This window comes from Diprion similis, chromosome 8, assembly GCF_021155765.1.
Source record: "Diprion similis isolate iyDipSimi1 chromosome 8, iyDipSimi1.1, whole genome shotgun sequence".
Classification (NCBI taxonomy): Eukaryota; Metazoa; Arthropoda; class Insecta; order Hymenoptera; family Diprionidae; genus Diprion; species Diprion similis.
This window is the reverse complement of record NC_060112.1, coordinates 12836516-12848071: the sequence shown is the minus strand read 5'-3', so window position 1 is coordinate 12848071 and position 11556 is coordinate 12836516. Positions and strand designations below refer to the sequence as shown.

At 34.8% G+C, this 11556-nt stretch overlaps 1 protein-coding gene and 1 long non-coding RNA gene across 6 annotated transcripts; one reads left to right on the top strand and one right to left on the bottom strand.

The window, feature by feature from the left end:
• Positions 1-3048: 3048 nt before the first annotated feature.
• LOC124409603 (ATP-dependent DNA helicase MPH1) lies at positions 3049-11000 on the bottom strand. Of its 5 annotated transcripts, none has more exons than XM_046887320.1 (13): positions 10670-11000; positions 10281-10448; positions 9706-9878; positions 9415-9504; positions 9024-9248; positions 8752-8905; positions 8497-8618; positions 8279-8398; positions 7975-8140; positions 7745-7899; positions 6870-7122; positions 3782-6768; positions 3049-3406 (listed from the first exon to the last, which is right to left on the bottom strand). In XM_046887320.1, the coding sequence occupies exons 1-13, from the start codon at positions 10839-10841 to the stop codon at positions 3158-3160; spliced, it is 5034 nt and encodes a 1677-aa protein (XP_046743276.1). In that variant the 5' UTR covers positions 10842-11000; the 3' UTR covers positions 3049-3157. The 5 variants fall into 5 exon arrangements, with proteins under 5 accessions (XP_046743276.1, XP_046743277.1, XP_046743280.1 ...); XM_046887322.1 differs by lacking the exon at positions 3049-3406 and having other exon boundaries at positions 4165-4231; positions 4327-6768; XM_046887321.1 differs by lacking the exon at positions 9415-9504.
• On the top strand, positions 8609-9561 carry LOC124409611. The gene is made up of 3 exons (XR_006929526.1): positions 8609-8649; positions 9060-9184; positions 9444-9561. It is a non-coding gene; the product is annotated as an uncharacterized LOC124409611 (long non-coding RNA).
• Positions 11001-11556: the final 556 nt, after the last annotated feature.

Genomic DNA, 11556 nt, shown 5'->3' with positions numbered 1-11556 from the left:
ATTATTCCAAGTTACTGTACCAAATGTACTTATTAACATTCCAAATAAAAATTTGAGATACATGGTAATCAACTTAAGAGTTACCTACGTTCGATTTGAATTCGATCTTATGCGGAACTGCGTTGTCCTCCGGGTTGGAACTTCTTCGGATTTTGGCAAACTGTAGACTGACCTTTAGTTTCTAAAATTTCGCTCCTTATATAGAAGGTAGCTACCCTTAACGGTTCAGTGGGTGGTACGTTAACAACGGATCGTCATCAGCCTGTCCTTCAACGACCATTAGGAACGGAAGTTCGTTATCCATCGTAACGAGCATTTGCACCTCCGGTTTCCCAAATCGATGGGTATTGCATAATTATATCTACGTACAGGTATAAGTATTAGAACTTTCCGCCGTATTTTTCCAATGCAAAAATTCGAACAATGAGGGACTTCTACCTGTCGTCACGTACCGCAGAACAATTTTACATCTGCAGGTAGAGCTAGCCGCTGCAGGGTTTCACAAAGTGTTCGTACAGATATCCGCAACGATTGCTTACGACGTCGAAGGTATTTGTACGTACATACCAGGCGAATTTTCTGCACCGAAGTAACCACGGCTAAGAAGCACGTCTAAAACGCTGAATATGCAATGCAACGGATTACACTGACGATGAGGAATAAATTCTCTTAAGGAAATACCCTCGTCGATTTCGACGTTGTCGTATATATCTCCATAAGGATTGAAGTCCAGAAATAAAGAAATAGCATGAATTCTGCGAAATCGCAACAGTAAATTTGTAGAATTCATGCCGTTTCTTCATTTTACGTCAAATGAAAATGTATTAAGTGGTTTTGTTAAGCCCTTTTTCGCATTTGAAATACGTAGACTTCAATGTTTGAAGATATATATATACGTTAACATCGAAATCGACCAAGGCACTGTTTTAAGTGTTTATAAATTGTTGGAATTATAAATATTCAGGCTTACAAAGGCGAACCTTTGGAAGCCCAGGGGAACATGGTTTGTTTTAAATAAATGCCCTTTATCTTTTACTTGTTCTCCTTAATAATGATAATACGAGAGTTAATTGCATCTGATTGGAACAAAGTTGTTTATAACGTTTATTTGCAGCGTCAATTCATTAGGCAAATCCAAATTTTCATACGCAAAGTTCAATCCGAGATTTCCATATACACGGTATTGGGTACTAAGATAAAAATTCGCGGCTTTTCTTCCACTTTGCACAGTGGTAGTCCTCAAATAACAATAGATTGATATTTGTTCCATTTAACTGATAAGTATATGGGAAATTCCACGCCAACTCTTAGAGAAGAAGAATGTTTTCTGCGCAGAAGTAAGATATAATCACGAAAACTATTAATACTGACTTCTGAAATATTTTTTTTATAAAAGTCCGATTACCGAAGAAGGAAATATTATACTTTCTTTTGAATGGGCGTTGAAAGATGGGTAAAAATAAACGAAACCAAAAATGGTTAGAATCAATCGCATGAAGGGCTGACATAGAATACCCCGTATAGTTGTATGAAAGATTGATTATACATGCCTTACGTATCGTCGGTGCTAAATATTCTTGGTGAATTTCATGTATGAGTAATTAACACTTGAATACCCCAGAAAGGAAGGTAATTAAGATGTAGGGCACGCGATAAATCAAGTAGCGTTTCATAATTGAATAGTGTCCAATTACTATTTTTATAGGTATAACCTATATACTATAGGGAATCGTTTATACATCATAGTGTTTATACGAAAAAAACAGTAGAAAATACTAACATCTCTAGACGACTAAAATCAGTACAAAAGGTTATTAAATAAATATTTACGTTATAGCTTTTTCTTGTCGGACTCTAATTTAGAACGTAATTATGTAAATGAATCCGGAAAATTCTTATCTGCAGAATAAGAAATGTGAGGTGAATCATGTTATATACTATTATATATATATATATATTATACACTTTGTATATTGCTGTTTTAGCATTCGAACGCACACAAGGGTACTTTTGAATTTTTCGGAGAGTTTTACAATGACTGTGAATGAAAAAATTGGTATTCATATGTTTTCTGCATATTAGACGTTACGTTCACTTTTAGTAAAACACAACGATGTATTTCACAAGAATCGCTCATTACATTCATATACTTGTACATATGTATAGTTTTCAACGAAATTGGGTAACTGTTTGTTCTGCACCACTTAAACACTTTAGGTAACATCAACATTCGCTTATCGCGAAATGAGACATAAAAGATACATTCAGGTAAAAAATATTTTTATCGTCAATTACCGTTCTATATCCACTGTAGAATCTTTCGACTTTCTTCTTAGAACAAGGAAAGAGCAAACAGCTGTATGAATGCTCAATGGAATTTCCATTAACTCTGTGGTTTGTCGATCATATTATTATACATAATTCGTCGGAAATGAACATTCATTTATATTTTATATTAATGTATACGCAATTACAAAATAAGTCTCTATGCAATCGTGTACCAAATGTAACGCAACATAATGTGTTATAATGACATTCTGTAATATAAATGATTATTAAATGAAAATCGTACATTAAGCATTGAAGGTGTGAATGTATGAGATTTGAACGGAAATTAACATCATTGTGATTGTGTTTCAAAATTTCGTTGCACTATTGTTTTGAAGTGATAAGAACAATAACAAGGAAGTAGCATTTGGAAATGTTTCGATAATACAATTTTAATGAATTCATCTTATTTTTGCCTTAAGTCAATTGTAGCTTATCCATAGAATTCCTGCTCAACTACGTTTGTTGCATATATAATACAAACATATGTATTATAGATAACAGTGAATTTCGAAGAAGACAGTACAGTTCAGTTTACTGTTAGCTTTAAATACAACAAGTATATCGTGAGCAAGTTTCTGATCCTGTCAGACACATTTCATATTGAAATAACATAATTTACATATTTACCAACCTGTAATAATGCAAAAATAAGCATATATCACAAAAAATAAATGTAGATACATATAATCTCTATTACGAAGTACAAAAATATTTCACCTTTACTAGGAGCTAAAACTGCAATATATCTGTTACACCGCTATTTACAAAGATTTAACATATAAATAGAAAATTTTACGAAAACGACTAGAAATTCGATGAAATTTGTTCATTGTTTTCTCTTATAAAGCATCGATTCGTCCAGAATCTGTTTTCTAAGATTTTCAGTCTCATCTTCACTGCTATTGCTATCTGACAATTTTTGTGCTACTTTTCTTCTCTTCAAACTAGGCACTCTACCATGTTTTGAATACTTTCGCTTCTTACAGTCCAATATTTTTTCTGTTACTTCCAGAAAAGAGTCGTCATATGACTCTGCATAAAGATCGTCTTCGCCACCGCTCACACAGAAGGAATCCTGTAAACCAATTAACTATTCAAAGGAACTCGATATACTGCACAATGAATTCTAATCCATTAAAATATCACAGGTATTCATAACTCTCGATCATTATTCAGCTAATAATTGAATTAATAATTTTTATCGTGATCAAATATTCACTACAAAATGTAAGGAATTGAAAATGTAATAGATTATTTAGAAAATGAAACTTGCAGTAATAAGTTCACTGTAAACTTCGTAGCTTGGCAACATATATTGACACTGAAATTATAAGTAAAATAAAGAAAAAATATGATATTTACAACACAGGATTATTATTATTTGTCCTATCTGATGCCACAACTCTAGTTATTGAGGGAAACCATAAAACGTCAATATAAACCAACTTACATGTAAATACGTAGAGTTCTCACCCTCAGGCACAGCTTGGGAGAATACTTCATCATCAGGAACAAAAACTCTAGGTTTTTTAAAATGAAAGGTACCAGTTTCGTGAACACTTTTAATAGATTGCAAATAGTGTGTATGCATATCAACTGTCTCAGGGCCCTGTTGAGTATAACTTATAAAGCCATCTAAGTCGGTATCCTCTCCAGAAGATCCACTTGTAGTACCAGAAGACACTTCAGCCTCGCAATCTATAAACTTTGATTTTTTTCGTTTTCGATCCCGAAATTTCTTTCTCTTAAGCGAATTACGGTCTAGCGCAGTAACTTTGTTTGGATTGACAACAGTACCTTTTATAAAATAAGGCTTTTTTTTAATGTTTCTGTCTTTGGAGTTAGCTGGCAATGAACTCGTGAGTTCAGTTCCTAAAGTTGGTTCAATATTCTCTTTTTCCTGCAATGATATTTTCGACCCTTTCAATATCGTGGGATTTTTATTTAAGGTCAACACGTAATTAGTTTTTGGCCGAATATCTCGAACCATTTTACCTATGCTATGAGATTCGAGAAAAAAGTCATCTTCAGAATCCAAAGTATCATCAAAGTGGTATCTCCTACTTTCACTCGACTTTGATACTTTGCTTTTTTTAGTACTTAATTCTTTTTTTGGGGGTGGTGCAGAGCTCGAAACTGCACCTGATTTTCCTAATTTAGAAAGTAATGTATTACTTGCAGACCTTGAAGCAATGGTATCATCAGCCTTGTTCAGCGATGATCTAATATTTAACATATTAAATTGCTTTAAACTCTCGACTGGATTTGCAGGTGTTTCAAAATCGCTATCCCACTCCCAATCACCTAAATTAAAATTAACTATTATTTCTGATGAAGATTTTTTGACGTCCACAGTATTCTCTGAAAGAATTATCAAGCTATCAGAAGTTTTTTCAGGCGATTGTTCTTTCTTTACGAAAAGACTTTCTTCACACTTATCAGATAACTGATTTCTAAAATCAGCCTTTGCGTGCGGTCCATTTATTTTTTGATCTAGCTGATCACTGACCTGATTATTATCTGCCACTGGCTCACCACCTCCAAAACCGTCATCCCAATTGATGTCAGACAAGTCTAAGTCAATCTCTAGTGGTTCTTCACTTTTTGAAACAGCATCTGACTTTTTTGTAATATTGTCATTCCCACTGAAGTAATGCGAGGCAACAATGGTACTTGTATCGCTTAGGTTGTGTTTCGGTACGTTCTGCTCAAATGGTGATAAATCTCTCTTTGGCCGTACCATTGTCGATGCTTTGACTAAGTTTGATTTGTAACAATTTGATATATTTTGAGTATTTTTACTTATTTTACTCAAATCTAATCCTTTAGAACTACTATTTTCAATTAGCTGAATGATCTGCGTTATCGAGGAAGCACCTGTGTCTGCATCTGTTTCATTGGCATTACTTTTTTCTGTCCATGTAACTTCCTTATCGATTATTAATTCATCTTCATCATAATTATATCGTTCGTTCAGTGATTGGTTAATAGAATTTCTCCTGCTCTCATCACGTGTTGCAGTCATATTTATTTCTTCGATGAACACCACGTCGTCATCCTCGTCCGAATAATAATTAGCATGTACTTTGCTGTTATTCAGTTGATCAATTTTTACATTAGCTAGTCCTGCAGCTGGGTTAAGACTGTTGCTTCCAGAATGGATATCACTTTTTGAGACCGAAAACTTATTCTCTTGGAAAAATCGTGACTCAGGAACCTTTACATTTACTGCACATGATCCTTCCTTTTCATTACTATGCAATTGTTTATTAATATCCACAGATTCGTTAGTGTCATGTGTATTAACTAGCATTTGCGGTTTCAGAATACTCTCAGAACCAATTCTACGTAATTGACTCGTTGAAGGCTTGGAACTCTGGCTAATATTGATGATGGATTGATGATTATCATCCTGAGTTTCTAGAACAGTTTTTGTCACATAACTCGTTACTGATTTCTCTCTATTTGTTTCAATGCTTGATTCATTCTGGTTTACAGATATTGTGTCATCAATAGAACTTCTTGTTGATTTTCTCATGTTCCTCTTTGTATCTAGCTCACCTTGGCTGGAAGGAATCTCGCTATCTGAAGATTCATCTAAAATGCTTTCAAAACAGCCTTTACTGAGGGGCTCATTATTTTCTTTACATTCCTGCTTCTGATCATCTGTGGCTTTGTTCACGAGGTCTTGAGAGATACAATCAAAGAAATCATCTTGAAGTAAATCTGCATACCAATCATCTCCTTGATCCTGCAAAGATGCTTGTTCACCATCATTTACCTTATCATCGTTTTCAAAATTATGTGTCTCTGTATTCTCCAGCTGTTCTTTCAAATCCCTACTCGAATGTTCCATTTCTCTATCATCAAAAAATATTGTTTCATTGGATTTGCTAGAATCATCGAATAGGTTTTCATAGTTAAACTCCCCGGCTGCTGGAGCACTGTTACGATCACAATATTCTAGGAGATTTGGTTGATTGCGTTCCATCACATAAACTTCATTGTCAAGTTGGTCCATTTCACAGTCTTCAGTAACTTCAGGTATCCTGTACTCTGTGCATTCTTCTAATGATGCAATGCAACTCAAAATGCTTAAATCAGGTACTGGATAATTGAAGAAATCTTCCACATCATCATGTATTGATGAGGGTAGATAAGTTTCATCTATCCGGTTACTTTCCTTTAATGATCCTTCCAACTTTGATGCCTTGATTGCGCATAATGTTAGAAATTCAACTGCTGCAGTATCATCAGTAAGGAGTTTTACGGAGTCTGATTGCAAGACTTGTACAGCTGATGAACTTGACTGGCTAGATTGCATTACATGATTTGAAACTTTACCACAATCTTCATTGGAACGCGATTTTTTAAGAAATCGTAACATCGATGATTGGCTAGACTTTGCTTTCTCAGCTTCATGCTGCATTGATAGAACTGAAAAAATTATTGCAGTATTAGTAAAAAATAGAGTCCATTTTCGATCATCCGTAAAAATGTGCATACAACTTTATGCATTATTTTTATTCTACACTGACCTGGATTATTTTTTACCCCTGCTGCTTTTTTGGTATTCTCTTTGGGTACATCATTTTCCATTTCCTTGCGTTTCCTTTTACCTTTGCTAGTCAGTGTCTTGGGTTGAAGTTCAATATGCATTTTAGAACATTCCGGTTCAAACTCTGGAGGTACCATCCTTGGGCTTTCCGTAAACAGAGCAGAAGCTACGTTGCTCGAATGGAACACCTTTTTGTTCAAAGAATCTTTTGTGGCTATGGTTGACTTGAGCGACTGTAACGGATACACTTACACAATAAACATATTAAAATTAAATTTTTTTTTTAGCTTCCACCCCATGAAGCCATAGTTTGCTCCGTACGTTGAGATTTCGAGTTGCTGCATCATGTTTGATTATTTTTAATTGGATTAGCACATAAGAAATCAACTTCACCTATTTAGACATAAGTAACCTTTACCCCAAGTGATAAATGGTGCTTTGGACACCCGAGGCTGTTGAATAAATTGGTATCACGTTATCAATCAATAAATTATCCTGCAAATTCATGAGTAAACCACAATACGGAACATGTTCATTCAACTGCAATGAATTATGCTCGAAATTCGCGTTTAAGCCAGATTTACTATATTTGACAACCTTGTATATCGAAAACACTATTGATTGCTTGCAGAAAAAGTTAATCGAGATTTATTAGCAATGGAAAAAATTCAAATAAATGTAGCATCTCTTAATCTGACCATGCAGTTCTTGGAGAAAATCCTTTCAAGGGGTGTTGATTGAAGAAAAAATTGAAATTTTTATGGGGAGAGAAATTTTTTCACACAAATGATCCTATATCTCATATTTACATACATTCAATACGAATATTCTTAATTACAGTATTTATGACATTACCTGGTGTTCCTTGCCATCAGTAACAAGCATTACAATTCGACCATCTCGACGGCGACCAGTACGTCCCATTCTTTGTACAAGACGAATAGGTGAGCTCTGCGAAATGTCAAAGCATACGATCAGATCTACTTCACCAACATCAAGACCTTCCTCGCCTGTAACAATCGATTTCTTCATATAATATTAGCAAATTAGATCTCGAACTCCTTCGAAAATAAATCTTTACTAACCCACTGATGTAGAAATAAGAACATTAGCTTCATTGCTTCGAAATGCCTCCATCGCTTGCATTTGTTGTTTACGCTTTTGCCCTGCTTGGCCAACAAACATTTTTGGTCGAAGTATTGGCTTCAGTTGCAGCAGGGCGACATACACCTCATTTACACTGTCACGATACTAAAAGTAGTAAAACAAGAAGTAAATTCATCATCAAAGTACTAGACAATTAAAGGTCAACTTGTAGTTTCTTACAGTTTAAATAACAAGGTCTAAATTCTTGCTTAATTGAATTACAATTATGTTAACAGTGCAAACCTCAACAAAAACGATGGCTCTTGTCTCCTCGCGTCTTGCAGCAAACTTATTAAAATGATCCAATAACAGGGCCTTAAGCTTATGAAATTTAGTATGGCCAAAAACCACGTCTTTTGGAATCTTAAAATAAGTGATAAATATTCAGTTAATTGGATAGACTTCCAGGCATGAAAATAACATTTTTAAATATATCATTCAATAATAACGTATATACGTACTTCATTCACACTGCCGTCTGGTAAGGGAGAAATATTTGGAAATGGTCCCAGATATAATAAGATTTCTTCGAGCAATTTTTGTAAGCTAGGTTCCTCAGTCATCCAGAAATCATTGGAGTGAGCTGTTGAACAGATAATGATTTCCAAAACGCTGTAATTATCATGTCGAATTTTCTTCACTGTTTAATTTTTAAACAATTGCAAAGTTTCAATAACATTACAAGTAATTTTAAAGAAAAAATAGTAGAAACGTACTCTCACAAAATGAAGCAAATGCGCGAAGGCCGTGTCGAATCATCAAATCATAGGCGTGATACAAAGACATGCACCTGTTCATCGTTTTCATAATTTGACCATAGTTCGCAGGTCTTTCGGTCTTTGATTTAAATTCTTTATACAGATAGAATATCTACGAAAATAGGGTTACAAACCTTAAATAAGTACAGAGAACAAAAAAGTAAATAACAAATAGAAATTTTATATTTCCGTTATATCATCATCTGCGCAGAATTATTGCAAATACTAACCCTTCCTTTGCTAATTGCGTTTGCATTTCCTTTCAGTATATTGTACTGAACGAGAAGACGAACGTAACGATCCATAATAGAAACATACTTTTCTTTGAAATTGGATAGGTCGTCATCTAACGGTACCAGAATAATGTCCATTTGCCTCTTATTGAGATAAGGTGTTATATCAGGTGATGTTTCATCTCGCAATTCCAAATTTGATATGCACAAATTTTGTATCACCTGTCATATGATAAAATTAAGAATTAATGTTGCCTCATTCCAAACCTACAAGCTCGATTGTAACAACCAATAGACTCAGCAATCCACCACATCTTCTGATTTACTAGTCCTTTCAATATTCGCATTGAAATACTAGACTCTTTGAAGTTGACTACTCGATACATACCTGGCAAACATCTTCTATTCTGCTACCAGGTGTGGCAGAAAGTGCCAAAATACGATGGCAAGAACTCTGAGTACGCAGTAATCGAAGGCTCTAGTAGAACAAAAAATATTATGAATAAAGAGCGGTCCACAATACGCATGATTATTTAACTCAATTTTTGCACAATAACGACTGGTATGAAAGTAAATATATTTTTTTCAAGTATTTCACTATATTTACAAGATATATTTGTATTGGCCAATGAACCTCACCAATTTCTACGGCACTTGGCATGTCACATTGTATACATACCTCGCAGTACGCATGTTTACCCAAAGCCTTGTGAGCCTCATCTATTACCACACACCTGACTAAATCCCCAGGTGCGATATTTTTATCCAAATCGTTCTGAAATACTTGTGGTGTAGCAAATATGACACGTTTCTTAAACCAAGCTATCTTTCGATTTTTCGGGTTCATTGAACCTGTAACAACATATTTTATAGAAAGAATTAGTCACAGAGAAGGATGATCATTGACTAACTCTGGTCAGAAAACGAGATTTCGAAAAATCTTAATTTGATTCATTTCTGTATAACTATTATTAATTACTGATAAATCCTTAAACGCAAATGACTTAACAAGTCTGAAGCTCTATTCTTTTAGCCAATACTTCTTCATCAATTTGAGAACACTAATTTTTCAGAAAATAATTATATTGTAAATGAATTTTTATTACTTCAATTATCAAAGTTAACTCGCCCTGCTCTGCACAAAACTGAGACACGATCTAGTTTGTGCTCATTGTTAACCATTATTGCTAATTATTATTTATGAAGCATAAGTGAGCATAGATTACTTCATCATGAATTGTCATTCGGCATTACCAGTAAGTTCGATTGTGTCAAAGCTAGGAATTCCCATGATGTTATGACAAGCAGATATTTGTTGCGCCACGAGAGGTTTTGTAGGTGCCAAAAACACTATTTTTCCTTGTGGATACCACCTCCAAAAATTATACATCACAACAGCAGCAATTAGAGTTTTCCCCAAACCTGAAAATGCAAGGCATCCGTTACTTTTGTTTTATTGCCCGTGCAATAACGTACTACTGAGTGTCAATCTTGATTTACTTCCCAACGCACATCAATGACAAAAAAATGATATTTTCAAAACAAATTACATTCCTCTTTGCGGAAAGTACAACTTGTGTATTTATATGCAGACATTAAATTGTAGAAAAAAAAAAAAACATACAGATATATTAATATATTACCAGTAGGCAGACAGACAAGAGTATTACTAAAAAGTGCATTTCTCGTTATAGTGTATTGGTATTCTCGGAATTGGTAATTAAGCGGATATATCCAATTCCCGCCGGCGGATAAATCGAAACCTTTTGTACCAGGTTCCGACGAGATAAGCGATTCTCTTTGTGACAGCTCCATTCTGTCAACTCTTCGTCAGCCGTCATCTAATCTTGATTAAAAGTTTTAATCGACACTATCACATTTAAGTTAACTGATATCCTTTAATATTCCTTCAACTTAAAATATATGGAAACATGTTTGATATACATGTGTCACGAATCGTTCTGTAGCCACCGGCGTTCGGTACAACAGACAGGTTAAACACATGCAAGTATTATGCACGGTCTTGTATTATGTGTCAGCAGAGGTGTTAGATTTACAAAGGGAGTGCCAAAGACTCATCCGACAGCCCAAAAGTACCCGACAAATTTGTGGAGCATAGACCACAAAAATCCGAGAAGATGTCCGATGGCATACGGCAAAGAGTATGATTGATGCGATTCATATCCACCGTTCCAATACCATAGTTGCCATACATGACGTTCACACGCGTGTTCCGAAAAATTTTGGAAGCCCTGTAAAGAGCAGTATAAACAGTATAAACACGAAATTTAGGAACTAATTTTCAAGGTGTACACATTGGTAAAAGCAAGTCGATAACGAACCACCACTCCACCGTATTTAGCCTCACTAAAGCAATGAACACTGCCGAAGGCATTTATGGAAATCGGTAATCGAAAACGAAAAAATTAGAAACATTCACTGTTTTCGTGATGTTAAATACGGCGGAGTATAGATCAGTTACAGACTTATGTTTACCGACTTGTACCGACTAAGCACCTCGAAAGTTAGT

Coding starts and splice junctions, on each gene's coding strand:
- LOC124409603 (XM_046887320.1), bottom strand. CDS start 10,841: ATGGAGCTGTCACAAAGAGAATCGCTTATCTCGTCGGAACCTGGTACA. Junction 9,879..10,280: donor TGACACAATCGAACTTACTG/GTAATGCCGAAT, acceptor ATGTTGTTACAG/GTTCAATGAACCCGAAAAAT. Junction 8,619..8,751: donor ATTTGCTTCATTTTGTGAGA/GTACGTTTCTAC, acceptor TCTGTTCAACAG/CTCACTCCAATGATTTCTGG.